Here is a 19465-nt window from a genome sequence, read left to right on the forward strand (position 1 = left end):
GTACAGTATCATGTAAACCTATGGAAAACCAATTCTGCAGTGCACATGCTGCGGAAAATTCCACACAGAAACTCTGCGGATTATTTTCCGCAGCATTTTACACTATTCCATTATAGGAATCTGCAGGTGTCAAAACACAGGCGAAATCCGCAGGTAAAACGCAGGTCATTTTACCTGCGGATTCTGCAGAATCCGCAATGGAATCCGCAACGTGTGCACATACCTTTACAGCTTGCTATGGGTCTATGAAGCTGTAAGTTCAGGTTGGGAGAACCGCTGTCTGGAAATTGCAGGCTGTACACAGATCTGAAGTCGGCCTTAGGAGTAGAGAGGAATAGTATTTTTTTTTTTTTGCATAGAAATAACTCATTCAGATTCATTAGAAACAAACGCCACAAAAGAAAACTTTTTGTTATTTTATTAGGAATAATTTTTAGTGGGGTATGAAGAAAACGTCAATTGTTCAGAGGAATTCCAAAAACAAAAAATAATAAGTTTTGCATCATGAAGATATGTTCACCAATAAACAATAAAACATCAGCAGAACTATGGTACAATGGGCAAAAAAACAAAAAACAGCCAAGCTGAAAGCAACAAAGAAAATAAAAATATACCCCCCAAATTGAGACAATCTGCTGAGAAATAAAACAAGCCGGGGGGCTCCTTCTGCTGCGGGCGCTCTCAGCAACAACAACAACAAAAAAAGGCGTTATTGCAAACTCTCTGCAGCAAAGGCCTTTATTACCAACCCTCATTGCAAAGGCATTAGAAAGTTTAGTCTTGGCCAACACATGGTTAAAAGAAATGAAAATTGGTGTTGATTCATAGTGTTTTTCTTGATCTCCGAAAAAGGTTTTTTAGCAAAAAAAATTTGTATTTTATTTTTTTGGCATGGATGAAAAATAAATAGGTATGGAATGATGGAATGCTACGTTTTAATTCAGCAGAAAGTCTTAAGGAATGACACAAAGATGGAGCAAGGGGGACAGAAGAAAACATCAGTAAAGCAAGAATTCTGCAAAGTGTGCAATAATTAAAACAGCCCGACTTTACATAGGAGAGCTGCGAGCGACTCAGGAAGGACATTGTGTTCGTCAGGAGAGAAAGAGAGGGCATTACAAGGGGAGGAGGAGGGGAAGCAGTCAGATCTATAGCATCACAATAATCATTTTCCAGGCATGTAAAGGAGAAGTTAAACCAGAAAAAACACTTTCACAAAAGGGAGAATTTATTATTTTCCGCTTTATATCTAGCCACATTGCTCTGAAGGCAATATGAAAACCCGGCAAAGTAACCGGCAACAAAAGAATCTGGAAACTTTAGAGTGTTTGCCGCCCCCCATTCCATTTCTTTATACCATTTTAGAACTAGTTTGGATGTTACGCGCCTAGACCACTTCTATTCGTTGTGTCCTCTGCTGAACGCCGACTGCCTTAACGCTTGGAGAGCTCGTTTGATAGCCAGTCCAGTCCTTCATACAGACCGGTCCCCTGAGTTGCGCATGTTGCTTGCACGTACCACTAAAAGACGAGAGAAAGAGAATAAGTCGCAAACTTTTCCAAAACTTTCTTAGAAGCATTCAAAATCAAATATAAATGTATTTTTAACCCTTCCCGACATGGGACATATATGGACGTCCTACATCAGATGTTGAACAGCAGGGCCGGCTACATATGAAAGACTTAAAGGGGTATACCTGTCGTTAAGATCCTTTCCCAATATGTAGTAGATGTAATAATAATATTAATACCTCCAATTAGAAATGTACTATAGTTTTTCTGATTGGCTACGTCTTTCCTCATGTGCAGGCATTGCAGGACCTTAGGTATGTAGGCAAGGCATTGCAGGACCTTCGGTATCCATGGTTATGACCACTAGAAACTAGCTAACGGTCATATCAGTGGTCGTAACCATGGATATTTAAGGTCCTGAATGCCGGCACATGACAAAAGACATAGCCAATCAGAAAAACGATACTACATTTTTAATTAGAGGTAGTTGCTAATATTACCTCCTTCCTCTCCTCTCCCCGCACCTTACCATCTAAGATGAAAGTCATGAAATAAAGGACTTTTCATTCAAGCTGCCATGGTGAGTAACGCATTCTTTTTTCGGAATTATTATTATTACTACTACACCTACTACATATTGGGATAGGATCTTGGAGATGTGAATGCTCCTTTAAGTCCATCGAGTTCAACCTATAGCCCAACATGTTGATTCAGGAGGAAGCTGAAACCCCCCATAAGGCAGAAGATCATACTTTCAGGATCATGGGGTTTCCAGCGGAAGGACCCGCAGTGATCATACATTTAACCCGTATCCTTTGACTATACATAACCACTAAGTTAGAATACATTTGTAGATTAGGGACGCCATACAGAACACTGATAATGATGATGATGATGTACTCACAGTCCTGTTGCGCAGACACTGAAGCGTCAGCTTATCGGTCATCTCGCTGATGGCCATAGCATTGGGCAAATCTTGTTTGTTGGCGAACACCAGCAGCACGGCATCCCGCAGCTCATCTTCTTGGAGCTGAAAACAAATGCAGCCATCTGTTAGGGACCGTATTTACATGGAGTAGGGACCGCGATACAGCGGATGTAATTCTGGCTGCACAGGATCGCCCTAGAAGACGCCCACACTGCAGCAGTGGCGGAATATCTTGTACCAGCCCCATCCACAATGCCATCTGCTGCAGTAATGCTGCTCCAAGAAGTCAGATCTTAAGACCTGCAAGTTAGTTACTAAAATGGGCAAGCTAATAACATTATGGACCTTCTTCTCATACAACTGCTGTGCCATTCCTCTGTAGTTCCTCCTGGAAATGTATGATTGGGGTGGGGGTTAGTGACGAGCTTCCTGTAAGCTTGTGATAAATGATGCTGTTAGATTGACGGCATGTAAACAGCCACAGGTGGATTGCGATTCCACCCGCAGCTGTTAGGGGCACATTACCGCTAATCAAATCAGCAGTCATGTGCCAGAAAAGATGCGGGCTCAGCTCCAGAGCCTGCACCAAATGCCAGGACACGACTTATGATCTACCTATACGTCACAGGTAATGAAGGGGTTAAAGCCAGAAGCCCACAGTGCAGGAGTGGGGGACGACAGACACACCCACCTGCAACCACCAATCGGTGCACACGTTTGATTCTACTGAGGCGTTACACCTGCAAACTCGTCTGCTCATTGGCCCCTGAAGGTGGGCGTGTCCGGGTGTGATCGCATGTAAGCCGGCAACAACCCTCCCAAGAGGAGCGTCCATAGCCTGACACATTACCAATGAAGACGCTCATACAACCCAGGAAATTGCACAGAAAGACAAAAGTGGAAAAAAAAAATTTAACCTCATCTACTTAGGCTCTTACCATCTTCTGTAACTCCTCTGCGGCTTCCTGGATTCGCTCTCTGTCATTACTGTCTACAACAAAAATGAGGCCCTAGAAAAAAAACCCAACAAAAACAATGAGCACCATGCCAACTCAAAATACATACACGCATATACCACCAAGATAAAATAATTATATACATATTGACATGTCATGCAGTAGCCAAGAGTCACCATGACCTGCGGCCACTGAATGCCTCATAGAAGGTCCATCGCGCAGTGTAACATCTACAATGGGCTATGCATGTATTGCATTATTGTGCTGATACTGAGAAAAAAAATATATATATATATATATATATATATATATATATATATATATATATATATATATATATATATATATATATATATATATATATATATATATAATTTTTTTTTTTTTAATAAGCCCACTTTTTCATCCACATGCAGATTTTGTTGCCAATTTCACCCTACACATTGCCCAGGGCGGGTCCACAATGAAAACCAACACAAAGAAATGACATGCAACAGATTTAAAAAATCACAGAAAGTGACTTTAGCAGTTTTCTAAAAATCCCATCTCCTTAGATAGGAATATATTCTGCTGAGTATTTTTGACAACGGGGGGCATTTACCCTGATGTGGGTTGTCAGCTTTCAACACAAAAGCAGCAAATAGTATAAAATACACGCAACACTCCTCATCTCCAATCCAGCAATGATGCCAGCGTGTAATCGTGGTGATGTACCGTACTGCTGGCATCACTGCTTGGCACTGAGCCATGATACCAGGCAGTACAGCAGGTGACCACTGAGATTGAAGCAGTTTTTTTTTTTTTTCTTTTTGAACGAAGTGATGCTCACCCACCAGAAAGCAGATGTTAATCCGTGGTCAGCTCTAAACATAAAGACAAGATGTCACCGCTCCACTAGCAGCAGTTCTGCTGCAGCTTGTGATTGACAGGTGGAACGGTGACGTCTTGTCTTCCTGTGTCAGCACAGCAGCCTGCACTAGATCCAGGTAGACATCACTTGGATTGATATTTTTACAGCTCATTTTTTTTCCCAGTTGACCCTTAATGTTTTGTGAATTCAGAAGCCATGAGGCCAGTAGCGAGCGCATGCCTCACCTGTGTATTCTGGAAATAATGCCTCCAGAGGGGTCGGATTTTGTCTTGACCGCCGACATCCCAGACGGTGAAACAGATGTTTTTGTATTCTACAGTTTCCACATTAAAACCTTTAAAAACAAAAACAACAAATATATAATTAGCTTAAAGCATAAAAACTAGAGCCTGTAACTCCAAATGATTACACCATCCCCCAACATCATGGGGGAGCTCAGTAACCTAGCGCGGCAGACATCACAGCATGTGCACGGAGGTATTGCAGAGGGACGGCTTATTTAGGAATATCTGCACTTACAAGGGGTGCGCAAAAAATGTAAGTATCAATATAATAGGGGACAGGTTGCTCAGATTGCTCAGTAGATATACATTACATTTTGCTGGTATGCATACCGCCTATAGTAGAATTCAGAGCTGCATTCAAAATTCTGCTACTTATCAGAACCTGTCAAAAAAGCTTATTGACAGGTGCACTCTTAGGTTATCTACAGACCGCTTTTTCACAACGCTCACTGCTAGAGCTCTGAAGATACTGAGCCAGCAAGGACCACTGTGACATTTCAGCTCTGGAAATGGACTCACCGATGGTGGGGATGGTTGTGACGATCTCTCCCAATTTCAGCTTGTACAGGATTGTTGTTTTACCGGCAGCATCAAGACCAACTAAAAAGAAGAACACCTACATTAATACATCAGACGTAAACCTCCTCCTGCTATAAAATTATATAGTTACAGTGTGAGGAAACACAAGGAGGCAGATAATAAAGTGTGAACTAGAGCAGGAGGCGCAGAGCCCAGAGCGGAGCGACAGCCACAGGACCAGCAGGACCGGTTCAGTCTGCGGCGAGGACTTCCCCTACTTATTTTTTTTTTTTACAATTTAACCCATTTATGACAGAGGCAACCTCTAGATTCATCACCGGTATCGCATTCCACTGATCAGAATTACTCCAGTTCACCATTTCACCTTTACAGGGAATTTAAGACGATAACTAGGTGTATAAATTCAGGATATTAAACCCCCTGGTGCATCTACAGCGGTAATTGTTTCACCAATAGATTGACTTTATATAGCCAAAATGTATCTTTTAAGTATAAGGATGACTACATTGTAGTTACTGGTAAAATAATGTGTGGCACTTAAATTAATTTTTTTTTTTTACTTGGTGTAAATGCCGCTGTTCTCCCGAAGCCGGCGTAGTTATTCTTTTCTTCCTGCACCTCTCCATTCCAGAGATACGGCCTGCTCTTTACTGCATGCAAATCTAGTATTGTTAGTGAAAGGGGCTTGGCCCTACGCTGTTCTCTGTGGGCGTTGTCAGGAGTGCCACGCCCCCTCTGCGAAAATGACGAATTTACATACAGGGAAGACGGGTTCATATCTGGGGTACGAATCAGTGCAGGAACAAAAGAAAGACAAAGTCGGATTCAGGAGAACACGGGCATTTACATCAGGAAAGAAAAATGACGCATTTATGGCAAGTGACAGGTCCCCTTTAAAATGGTAATATCTTTCTAGGATAGTTCAACTACGGGTTTCTTCCATACTTATTAATGCAATTGTTCCCAGATTTAAAGCTGGCCATGCAAGCAGATATATTCTTTTCCCTAATATGGTTTTTACATTTATTTAAAGGGGTAAAGAAAGAAAAAAAAAAAGAAACCCCAGTAGTACAGGACTGAAATCAGCCTGGCATGGACTGCTGGAGGCTCTGTAGTCATGACTTTTACAGAAGGGTGCACAGATCTACATAACGGAGCCCATCTTTTGGATAGTGGGGGGGGGGGGAAAAAAACCTGCAAGACTGTTGGCGATTATAACCGATGTGGCGGCTCAGGAGGGAGGATTGGATGCCCTTAGTTGGTTGTCAGAGTAAATACACAACTAATCAATGATAATGACAGCGTAAATGTCAAAGATATAAGGTTACTCATCTCGTTAACAGAGCAAACAATCCATTGTACCGCGACCAGTGCCAAGAATAACGTGTGCGGTAGAATCGATCCTGATCATTGGGACAGAATAACGTCCTCAGCCCACCAGAGAGGGTCAGTTATACCCGTTACACCGGGTGTATAAAACTCCTACATTCCTCAATAAAATAGGAGCGAGAGCAGATGATGTATGCACAAGATGAGGGATGGGTCCGGCTGATACTTTACACATGTTTTGGGTGTGTCGTTTTTGGAAACACACTGTTGGTTACTTAAATGGCGTCTTTGGTGTCAATATCCCGATGCATCCTATAGTGTGTGTGCTGGGGGTAAGTAGATGGAGGAACTGAAGACGAAAATGAAAGATTGGCTATTAAAAAAGCACTTTACCAAATAAGAAAAATTATAGCAGCACAGCGGTTAAGTAAATCTCCTCCAAAATGTAGAGAATTTAGTGAGAAAAAGCATACAAAAAAGGAAATCTGCACAACTATAAGTTAGGGGGCGGATGGAGAACCCATCACAGTGCCTCGGTTTGGTCATTACTAGGTGCTACATCTGGGTAAGGGTCTCACTTTTTAATAGGGTATAAGTTGGATTGTTAAATATATAAATCTAAGTTACATAGGAGTAATATGGGTCTACGGGAAACAGGTGAGCACATGACGAACCGATAGGAGTGCAGCAATCTGCTCCCACGTTACTATGGACATGTTCATAGTCTTTGTATTGATAGTGTGATAACTAATATACGGTATGTGTAATTACCTTTAGATAATATTGCAGCCTCTTAATATTTATACCAATAATTCTTAATCTGTATCAGTGGAAAAATTCGGAAAAATTCAATACAAATATCATCGGAAAAAATAAAAATTGATGAGCAGTCCAAAAAAAAAACACAAAAAAAACAACAAACAAAATATTGGTCAGAATCAATTAGTCACGTCTGATCATTCATTGAAGAACGGAGCTTTGCAGTTATTTAAGAGGCAGATGTTGCACTTGGGGATGGAAAGAAGAGCAATGTGTCATCACTATCCCAATACTAAGAAGTAATAGTAAGTCCTATATGGAATGAATGGGGAGGTGGGGTGCATCATTGCGAGTCCCAATCTTTATAGGGGGTTTCAGAAGTTGTTCCTACACCAATCAGATGAACACCTCTCTCAAGGGATACATTGTGTTGGGAATGCCTGGTCACTGTCACTAGGTGGTCTAAGTGGGGGGGCAACCAACAGTGACATTCCCAGGAGTCTACTGGGAGATCACACCAGGCCTGGCTCACATTAATCGCACCTCCCCATGGTGTGTTCAGTCCAAGAATAGGTGTGTGGCTGGGACGTCCCTGGAGCTTTGTAGTGAAGGTTGTTGGAGCGTTTCCCGCTGCTTCTCCTGGAGACTGAACAGCTCAGCTGTGTAATAGGGGACCTTCACTCTGCCCCCTTTGACGGACGCCCTCCAAATATTATTGTCCATTGCAATGCTCTATTAGATTAGAGGTCGCAGTGAGACCGATCCCAGCAAATCTCAATCCTCTGGTGTTTCTGCAGTTGCCAGCGGTGGGTCCTTCAGACAACTTGTACATCATCTAGTTGCAAAGCTTTTGTCATTTACATACATACTGACCGACCAAGAGTCCGTAACAGTCCGATGCTAACAAGCAGCACACGCTGCAAGCCACACAGTAAACGTACGGTCACCATCACCGGTGTCAACATCAGGACGGCTCCACCTGCAGCAGCAATGCCCCGTTACCACGCCATGGGCAACGCAGTCACACGAGGGTTCCCCCAGCACGCAGACGAGCGCAGGAGCAAGGCCACCTGTTACTACAGGCAACGGAGTCACACGAGGGTTCCCCCAGCACGCAGACGAGTGCAGCAGCAATGCCACCTGTTACTACAGGCAACGCAGTCACATGAGGGTTCACCCAGCATGCAGACGAGCGCAGGAGCAATGCCACCTGTTACCACGCCATGGGCAACGCAGTCACACGAAGGTTCACCCAGCACGCAGACGAGTGCAGCAGCAATGCCACCTGTTACTATAGGCAACGCAGTCACACGAAGGTTCACCCAGCATGCAATCGAGTGCAGGAGCAATGCCACCTGTTACTACACCACGGGCAACGCAGTCACACGAGGGTTCACCCAGCACGCAGATGAGCGCAGGAGCAATGCCACCTGTTACTACAGGCAACACAGTCAAACGAGGGTTCACCCAGCACGCAGACGAGCGCAGGAGCAATGCCACCTGTTACTACAGGCAACGCAGTCACACGAGGGTTCACCCAGCACGCAGACGAGCGCAGGAGCAATGCCACCTGTTACCACGCCATGGGCAACGCAGTCACACGAGGGTTCACCCAGCACGCAGACGAGCGCAGAAGAAATGCCACCTGTTACTACAGGCAACGCAGTCACAAGGGGGTTCACCCAGCACGCAGATGAGCGCAGGAGCAATGCCACCTGTTACTACAGGCAACGCAGTCACACGAGGGTTCACCCAGCACGCAGACGAGCACAGGAGCAATGCCACCTGTTACTACACCACGGGCAACGCAGTCACATGAGGGTTCACCCAGCACGCTGACGAGTGCAGCAGCAATGCCACCTGTAACTACAGGCAACGCAGTCACACAAGGGTTCACCCAACACGCAGATGAGTGCAGCAGCAATGCCATCTGTTACTACAGGCAACACAGTCACAAGGGGGTTCACCCAGCAAGCACACGAGGGCAGGAGCAATGCCACCTGTTACCACACCATGGGCAATGCAGTCACACGAGGATTTACCCAGCATGCAGACAAGTGCAGGAGCATTGCCACCTGTTACGACACCACGGGCAACGCAGTCACACGAGGGTTCACCCAGCACGCAGACGAGCTCAGGAGCAATGCCACCTGATACTACAGGCAACGCAGTCAAACGAGGGTTCACCCAGCAAACGAGCGCAGGAGCAATGCCACCTGTTACCACACCACGGGCAACGCAGTCACACGGGGGTTCACCCAGCACGTAGACGAGCGCAGGAGCAATGCTGGTAGACTGCACACCACAGGGCCTGCATCTATCAATCCTTCACAATCCTCAGATACCAGCGACTAGTGGTGCGGTGCCAAGCCTGTCTACAGTATGGGGGCACACCGACCAGCTCCGACGGGAACTACTGTTTTGACACATGGTCTGATTTTTTTCTTCATTTTTCTCAGGATTAGTACAATCTGAGGATTATTAAAAAGGGCATAATGATATAATACGGCATCAGTCCATAATGGTGGGGGTCCTTTAACAGGGACCCCCGACCAACAGGGGATGACTCTGGCAAAAGCGCTGATTCACCGATTTCCACTGCTACTTCCTGCAGTGTCGCACCCAAGCACTAAAGTGAACAGAAAACTTAAAAAGAGGATCGGTCAGCAGTTTTCACAATACGAACTGCCTTCATTAAGATTTTTTGTTTGTGTTTTTTTTTTGTTTTTGTTTTTTTTACACTTGATGATGCTGGTGTACTTATTGTGACAACAAAAATATCCATGTCAGAATGGCTGGAGACTCATTTTGGAAGTGTTAAACTCGATCTCAGCATGACCTAGATTCCTCAGTGTCCCTCCTCCCCGCTGTTAAGATCTCACTGCTCAGAACAAGCTGCAGCTGTCAGTCAGGGTTGGTGGAGACTGAAAACACTGAATAATGAGCTTCTCACCACCCTTTTTCGTGTATGCAGAGGGTGTGCCAACAGCAATAGTGTGAATTGTATACAAGGATGTGATCATCGCACTAAACCCTCATAATTACAACATGTGTCGGTAACCATTGCCCAATGCCTTTCTATACCATTGCAGGGTGGATTGATTTAAATCACGCCGATTTAAATCATGATTTAAATCACGATTTAAATCAAAAGATTTTTTTCTATTTAAATCGGATCGATTTAAATCATGATTTTAATCATGATTTAAATCACTGATTTAAATCAAAAGGTTTTTTTTAATATAAATCACGATTAAAATGAGAAGTGAGAGCAGTGCGCATGTGCGCCCATAGTTACACGGACGAAACTAGGGGCAACGATCTAACGCCAGGGTGAGGGGGGGACCCCAAAGTAAGTAAAAATATTTTTTGTTTTACTATATGGCAATAGGTAGGTGTTTAAAAGCAGCATGTCTTAATTGTATAAACTATTAATAGCCTCCACATTTTGTTCATACTGCCCCTTTAATTCCACACTTCTAGCTTGGTTTCATTTTTGGTTTACTTTCTTTTTCCATTCAGTTGACATGCCCAAACTTGTTGGATAGTCAGCATCCTACAGAAACCTCTGGAAGAGCATGGCATTGTGAATGTTAGGCTACGTTCACATTTGCGGCCAGCGCCGCAGCGTCGGGCGCCGCAGCGGCGCCGCATGCGTCATGCGCCCCTATACTTAACATGGGGGCGCATGGACATGCGTTGTGCTGCGTTTTGCGCCGCATGGCCGCAAGCGTTGGACGCAAGAAACGCTTCAAGTTGCATTTTTTTTGCGTCCAACTTGCGGGCAAAAACGACGCATGCGGCGCAAAACGCAGCGTTTTAGCGTGCGTTTTGCAGCGTTTTTGTTTGCGTTGTGCGCTGCGGCGCCGACGCTGCGGCGCACAACGCAAATGTGAACGTAGCCTTACACATATACAGCCTTTATTCTACTGAGTTAAACAACTCAGCTTTATCTCATGATGGAAGAACCTTTGGATGGTAAAATATTTTCCTCAAAAAGCAGTTTATTGAAAAAAATCCGATTTAAATCAAAAAAATCCGATTTAAATCAAAAAAATCCGATTTTTTTGATTTTTTTAAAAAAACATTGATTTTTATCCACCCTGTACCATTGATAGCAGCTCCTTATCTGCCATACTGTGAGAGCGCTCAGTCCTTCCTCCAGAGATTAGAGTCGCCCAGACTGCAGCAGCGCCGCTTGTCTCCCCCGCTCCACAGACAACCGACAGGCATATTCTATAAAGACGGATTACACCGCATCCCTGGCTATATGCATTACTAATCCGCCATTGATCCACACGTGAGCTGATAGGATCAGCCATTAGCTGACGTATGACGACACAAAAGGAACCGATCTGATGGGATCTTTACCAAAAGCCTCCTTATTCCTCCTGACTCCACGATAAACTACTGCTGTGCTTTAAAGAGGGGGGTGAGAAAGCTTGGACATGCTGAAATCAGACATGTGTGATCACAGAAAAAAATATATAATCTCTTATTTAAGGACATAAGTTTCATAAATTGGAGAAATTTCTACATTAACTGATCTAGCCTAAGGGCTTGTTCACAGTTAATGCTTCACCTGTGTTTTTTTTTTTTTAGGAAAGAATGCTTTTACAGTAGCAGCAAAATGAATGTGCGTTCTAAAATCTCATTTACACATAGCATTGTTAAACTTTTTTTTTTTTTTTTTAGGGGGAAAAAAAATAATCAGGGTGTATTTTTTTCCACCTCATTGAGGCCAAGAAAAAAATTGAATAAAAATTAATAAAAAAGCTGCAAGTGAACAAACTCTTAAAGGGTTCTACTCTGCATTGACAGGTGCCTTAAATTGTTGATTGACTGCCATATTCTCCCTTTCCGCCCCTCAACACACGATTATTCTTTTCCCAAAACTAAGAAAAAATAAATAAATAATTGAAAAGGATGAAAACGTACAAAAAAGATGGTAATTGACAATGCAGAGCTGCGGTTTGCAGAACATTTTTTTTTTTTACTTAAGGATTAAAATTACTTATTGACTAATGGATTAAATGAATAAAGTTAAAAAAAAAAATTTCTAGACTGGGAGAACTGTATATACCCCCTTGGATTAATAAAAAAAATAAGAAATATTAAAGAGGAGCTGGAATATATTTGTGCCGCCTCTGCTCACCCCATTGTCATTCGCTGTAAATAAATTATTAGGAGAGCTGTAAATCTTCATCACTATCCTCCATTACTATACACCAAGTGTGCGGCAGATCGGCCTCCTTCCACATCACAAAGGACTCCCGAAACAGGAAGAGAGGATTGCATAATGCTGAATGGAGACAATAAGGAAACACCTCAAACTACCGCTCAGTCACTGGCAGACCGCACGCCCGGATCAGTCACTCGCAGACCGCACGCCCGGATCAGTCACTCGCAGACCGCACGCCCGGATCAGTCACTCGCAGACCGCACGCCCGGATCAGTCACTCGCAGACCGCACGCCCGGATCAGTCACTCGCAGACCGCACGCCCGGATCAGTCACTCGCAGACCGCACGCCCGGATCAGTCACTCGCAGACCGCACGCCCGGATCAGTCACTCGCAGACCGCACGCCCGGATCAGTCACTCGCAGACCGCACGCCCGGATCAGTCACTCGCAGACCGCACGCCCGGATCAGTCACTCGCAGACCGCACGCCCGGATCAGTCACTCGCAGACCGCACGCCCGGATCAGTCACTCGCAGACCGCACGCCCGGATCAGTCACTCGCAGACCGCACGCCCGGATCAGTCACTCGCAGACCGCACGCCCGGATCAGTCACTCGCAGACCGCACGCCCGGATCAGTCACTCGCAGACCGCACGCCCGGATCTGCTGGATCCCATTCCTGGATCAGAAGGGAATCTGCAGCCTGGAGTGAAAGTGATGTGGACAAGTCAGCGGGTGGGAGATCCTATACAGTAGTGACACCTGGGATTAGAAGAGTCCGACCACTGTTCTTCCACAGGGTATCGTACTTGTGTCCCCAAGTCATCCTCTACAGGACGGCTACCAGGGGACATGCTGCACCCGCAGACCTCATCACTAGTGCTGACCCTTTTAGAAGCCTCGTAGGAGACCGATTTGGGGGCATCATCAATATAGAGATGAGCGATTTTTGTTGTGGGAGATGACTATGTATAAAGTATTAGTGAGAAAAAACAAACAAAAAAAACATACAAATATGCTCTATCCTGGAAGAAAAAACAAAACAAAAACTCTTGCTAGTACTGCCTGGAAAAGGTAGCCACCACGTAAAGACCCCTGTGGTGGCTCTGCAAGGAAATGTAACACTTGTCGCCCCTCACGTTAGTGAATTACCCTTTAGTCAAATTTTCACTGGAACAACCTATAAGGCTGTGTGCACACGATGCGGATTTAATTTAGTGCGGATCCGCAGCGGATTATTCCGCACAGAAACGCTGCAGATCCGCACTGATGTACACAGTACAATGTAAATCACTGGGTAAAAAAAAAAAGCTGTGCAGATAGTGCGGAAAAATCAGTGCGGAAATGCTGCGGATTTAAAAGAAGTGAATGTCACTTCTTTTGTGCCGATCTGCAGCGTTTCTGCACCCTTCCATTATAGAAATCCGCAGTGGGAAAAACCGCAGCAAATCCGCATCAATTCCGCAGCAAATCCGCAGTTGCGGATTCTGCCAGGAGATGCAGATTTTGTGCAGAAATTTCTGCACCCCATTCCCTACGTGTGCACATAGCCTAAAAAAAAAAAAAGCAGAGAATGCTTCCTAGTTGTTAGAAGAGGGTGTATTTCTGCCAGCAGAGCAACACTAGCTGCCCATGTAGTCGGATGCCAGGAGTGCCCAAATTTACTCTGCTTGCTCAAAACTACCCACATTGTTCCCACAGGGGACGTCCAAGACTTGGATACTCGAGCAAACACTTAGGATGGGTCACCATCATCAGGCGCCCAACGGATCAACCATCCCTGGAACACTAAAGCTCCATGCAGTGTATAGTGGCCATAACAGGGTACTGCAGCTCAGCTCACATTGAAGTGAACGAGAGCAGAGCCGCACTACCCAAGAATGGCCACTATACAGGGTGCAGAGCTTTTCTGTTCCTGTACTTCTGGCGGCCACTAGACCTAGTAATTGCTGATCATTGAAACGTCAGACTCGCACCTGGCTAGTCATCAACATCTATGTGCTGCACAAAAGGCATTTCACAAAAAAAATGCTGGGGAACCGACATGTTCGGTGTGCCTTTTGGGCCCCGAGTGTTTTCCCATATTCTAAGGGTGATTTTTTTTTCTCCTCTTAGACTTCCTATAGAGTAAGAAGCCGCCCATGAGGGATAACGCTGACTTCAGTAATCTTACTATGTATCGGTGAATCATCAAATGGTCTGCCGATAAGTCTCATTAATGGCCAGAGGAAGATACAATTGGGTTGTCACGCACTTTATTTCACACGTTCTCCGTTACTTGTACCACCAGGACAATCAGACCTGACCTCTATGTAGCCATTTATATATTCCTACACTATCCACATTGATGACCAACCTAAATATCAAGAATTTGGGAAATGCTGATCTAGGAAAGCTAGTGCAGAGCTACAGATGATGTAGACTTTTCCCTCCTACCTTTCTTCTGCTTCCAATTTTCTGCAGCTCCGAACCCCCACCCCAATGACGTGCGTGTGCTCTCCAAGGTGGTCTGCATTTTCTACGCACACACTCCTGACATGCAATGCTAGACTGGTCTACGTGTTGTCAATGGTGATGAGGGGCGGTACCGCATCGTGACAGATCGGGTATATGCAAGGCATGCCTAAGTGTCACCTGGGGCCCACCAGGATCACAAACGCTGTACGTAATGTTACAGGGCAATATTGCAGCATTAAAGCATCACTCCGAAAAAAGCGCTACCACTTCCATTTATATTGGAGATACAATACATTGGGCTTTTAAAGGGTTTGTTGGGGCCAAAAAGATGAGTTTCCCCACAGGGTCAGAGCTGTAAAAAAAAAAAAAAAAAAGTGATATTCACCTACAAGAGCAGGCCGCTCATTGGTCTGCAATGTCACTGTTCCATCACCTATGATTGCCTGCAGTGGTCAGCCTATTTGAGCAGTGGATGGTTTTCAAGATGCCGGACTGGTCAAGTCACCTGCAGTCAATCACAGGCCGCAGCGGTCCTGCTGGTGGTGTGACATCACTTCCTGGGACACACTGATCACACGGCTGCCTGCACTAGATGCAATGTGTGCCAATAGGCAGGCAACACTTATAGCTCCAAGCCCCTGGGGAACTTTTCTCTTTGTCTGCAAAACCCCTTTAATTTTCTTACAGATTGCCGTATTCTCACTCTGTTCCTCCAGAGATCCCCTTATTCTGGGGAAGGGGGGGAACCAGAAGTCAGAACCTGGGAAAATCTGATGCCAGCGCTGAAGACAGTAACAGACACTGGGGGAAGCGGTGGAGACTCAGTCATGGACCTGGGGAGGGCGAGTAAAGCTTTATAAAAAACCCAGGGAGAACCTGAAAACCCCTTTAAGTCCTGGACACCACCTTTAACAATGCAGGAATAAAGTAATCCTTTAATAAACACTTAGCACAATTCTGTACAGCATGGACAAAACAAACGGAGCTAAACCAAAAATTTTCCCTGGAGCGTTTATCACAGATTAAAGGGGCAGTCGACAGCAGTGCAATCCTTGTCTTAGCCTTGTAAAAGGGACAAGATGAGAGAAGGTGGCTGGTCAGCTTCTGACAGGAGCCCCCCAGGACCAGCACAGAAGCCATATAGACACCTGGCCGGGGGCCCCACAGGGACCAGCGCAGAAGCCATATAGACACCTGTCGGGGCCCCCCCAGGGACCAGCGCAGAAGCCATATAGACACCTGGCCGGTGCCCCCAGTGTCCAGTGTAGACGCCCTATACACACCTGGCCGGGCCCCCCAGGAACCAGCAAAGTTGATATATATTACACACACGCACAGACCTGGCCGGAGCCCCCCAGTGTCCAGTGTAGAAGCCATATAGACACCTGGCCGGGGCCCCCTTTAGCTGTGACTAGAGACGCCCCCCAGATGCTGGCCCCGTGCCCCCCCCAGATGCTGGCCCCGTGCCCCCCCCAGATGCTGGCCCCGTGGCCCCCCAGATGCTGGCCCCGTGGCCCCCCAGATGCTGGCCATGGCCCTCCAGTCACGTCCTCACCGCTCTGTGGCCCTTGTGCTCCTCCCGCGCCCAGCTCTGTGCCAGGAGGCCCCTCAGCGCTGAGCCCACACCGGCCTCTCCCCGGCTGTCACAGGCCCGCACTCACCCATTAGGATTCGCATCTGCTTCTTGCCGAAGAGCCGGGAAAAGAGCGAGGAGATGGTGAGGCCCATGGTCGGTGCTCGGCGGCCGCTGTGCTGCGCTCTGCTGTTACCCGGCGGATACTCGTCTCTCTGCCACGTCACGCTCAGCCCCGGCAGCGCTTCCAACGCGGTCCAAATGACGTCACGAACGCCACATCCCGAACTGCACCGGAAGTGGGGGAAGGGAGTAGGCGCGGTCTTGGCCACATGACCTGAGGGCGTGGTTTAGACAGAAGGGAGCGGTTACTAAGAAACGCGTGAGGGGGCGGGGTTTATAAGAGGTTCCACCATGCCGCTTCCAGCGATTCACTTTCCAACCCGGCAGATCCACGGTGGCTGCTGCGCATGCGTCAGTTAGACACCTGCACGGATGTGTTAACTGAGCATGTGCAGGGCCGCCAGCGTCACGTGACACTGTTACGTTACAGAATGGGGTCACTGAGTGCTGAGGGGCAGAAAAGTCCCCAATGCCTGACTGACCCCGTAACTGCAGAGTCCAGACCTCCTCTGGTAGTGACATGTAGTGATGAGTGAGCGTGCTTGTGGCTGTATGTATCATGGCTGTTAGACAAACGCAACACATGCAGCCGCGGGGACTCGAGCATATTATTCGAGCACGTCGAAGACACTCGGTTAGCACCCGAGCATGCTCAGATAACACCTGACCTTACCCCAGCAATTCCGCTCATTCACAAATAACGCCAGCAGGAGCAGCTGCCTGCAGCCGTACATCACCACGCACAATGCCGAGCGTCGGACGGAGTGGTGTGAAGCCATCCCCAGACTCTGGAGGAGACGTGTTCTGTGCAGTGACGGACACACTTCACTACCTGACGGAGGGGTCTGGGTTTGGTGCTGGCCAGGAGGACAGTACCCCCTCACTGCATTGTGCCCGCTGTACAGGTGGTGGAGGAGGAAGACTACGACTATGGGCTTATTGTTCAGGGCTCGGACGCGGCCCCTCCGATCCAGTGAAGGGAAATTTGAAGACATTGTGTCCGATTGTCACTTCCAGCTTTGTGGGAACAGTTTGGGAAACGCCATTATCTGCTCCCCATATAGACGGGGTTGGGGGGAGCTTGGTGGAAACACGACCGGCCGCACAGACCTCAGCCGACTTTTTTGGGACAACTAGAGCGGAGCTTGTGGTCCCGGCCTCCCCACCATCAGTGTGTGACCTCAGTCATCGGGATGGCGGTGGACTGTGGACGGGACACCATAGTTTCTGTCTTCTTATTGTATAATACACCTGGGCGGACAGATTAGGCGTTTCCACTTCATGATGCCATTTTTCTCATCTTTACTTTTCGGCCTTATTAGTCCTTCCCAACGATCAGGAGATCCTGGGAGCTGTCAGCAGCCGCCACACTGAGGACTGTGCAGCGGGTTCGTGAGTGGAGAACAATGCTGCCATTGCCACAATCACTTCCTGACGATTATTGCCAAATCAAAAGGGAAATGGCCGCGGCAGTGTGAGGGAACGCTATCCATTCCTTAAAGGTTGGCTACAGGGGGTGACGGACTGCATTACTGCATAGAACCCACAAGACACAACATGACAATTAGTTATAGTCTTAAAAAAAAAAAAAAACACTTAAGCGGTGTCTTGGGATTTATACACATTTTATATACGGTTAATAGGAAATTCTGTATTAATAGAGGGGATTTGATGCCGAAGTCTAGAATATACATTTGCTGACCAGATTAGATAGGGCTGCAAGTAGCGTCTCTCACTCTAGAGGACCCGTTCTGTCCTGCGAAACACAAAATTGATTTGTATGGGCACCGTGTAAAGTTTTATTTTAGTCAGTGGTGGTGGCGCAGTGAAAATGATAACTTATTGGCAGTGGAGACCTTTGAGGGTGAGTTCACAAGCAGGGACCAGTTGCCCGTGGCTAAAAGTCTAGCCAGTTTCTGCATGAGTTTGTTTCACAACAGTTGCTCCATCAGGGGCTGCGTGGAGTTTGTTTCACAAACGTGGCTCCATCAGGGGTACTTGGAGTTTGTTTCACAAATGTGGCTCCATCAGGGGTGTGTGGGGTTTGTTTCACAAACGTTGCTCCATCAGGGGTGCGTGGGGTTTGTTTTACAAACGTGGCTCCATCAGGGGTGCATGGGGTTTGTTTTACAAACGTGGCTCCATCAGGGGTGCGTGGGGTTTGTTTTACAAATGTGGCTCCATCAGGGGTGCGTGGAGTATGTTTTACAAACGTTCCTCCCTCAGGGGTGCATGGGGTTTGTTTCACAAACGTTCCTCCCTCAGGGGATGCTTGGAGTTTGTTTCACAAACGATGCTCCATCAGGGGCTGCGTGGGGTTTGTGTCACAACAGTTGCTCCATCAGGGGTGCATGGAGTTTGTTTTACAAATATTGCTCCATCAGGGGGTGTGTGGAGTTTGTTTCACAAATGATGCTACATCAGGGGCTGTGTGGGGTTTGTTTCACAAACGATGCTCCATCGGGCTGCGTGGAGTTTGTTTCACAAGCGTTCCTCACGGGGGTGCGTGGGGTTTGTTTCACAAACGATGCTCCATCAGGGGCTGCGTGGGGTTTGTTTCACAAACGATGCTCCATCAGGGGCTGCGTGGGGTTTGTTTCACAAACGATGCTCCATCAGGGGCTGCGTGGGGTTTGTTTCACAAACGATGCTCCATCAGGGGCTGCGTGGGGTTTGTTTCACGAAAGTTCCTCCCTCAGATGTGCGTGGAGTTTGTTTCACAAACATTGCTCCCTCAGGGGGTGCGTGGAGCTATAAGTGCACTGAAAAGATCGCAACTCAACACATCAGTAAATATAAAGGGACGTCTTTATTTAGTTTTAGAAAAATACACCTTGTTTAATGCAGGGCCAGGATATTGTCAGTGCATGTAACATGCTCATCGATTACCATACAGTGTTTAGCAGACAGAAAACTTCTTTGTTATAAAAAAAAAAAAAAAAAAGAAGTTTT

General features: G+C 46.5%; 1 protein-coding gene across 1 annotated transcript; it reads right to left on the reverse strand.

Moving 5' to 3' along the window:
* Positions 1-406: 406 nt before the first annotated feature.
* Positions 407-16867, reverse strand: ARF4 (ARF GTPase 4). The gene is made up of 6 exons (XM_077278573.1): positions 16479-16867; positions 5070-5150; positions 4491-4600; positions 3378-3449; positions 2416-2541; positions 407-1520 (listed from the first exon to the last, which is right to left on the reverse strand). The coding sequence occupies exons 1-6, from the start codon at positions 16543-16545 to the stop codon at positions 1434-1436; spliced, it is 543 nt and encodes a 180-aa protein (XP_077134688.1). The 5' UTR covers positions 16546-16867; the 3' UTR covers positions 407-1433.
* Between the last annotated feature and the right edge of the window lie 2598 nt (positions 16868-19465).

This window comes from Ranitomeya variabilis, chromosome 8 (assembly GCF_051348905.1).
Source record: "Ranitomeya variabilis isolate aRanVar5 chromosome 8, aRanVar5.hap1, whole genome shotgun sequence".
In the NCBI taxonomy this organism is placed as follows: domain Eukaryota; kingdom Metazoa; phylum Chordata; class Amphibia; order Anura; family Dendrobatidae; genus Ranitomeya; species Ranitomeya variabilis.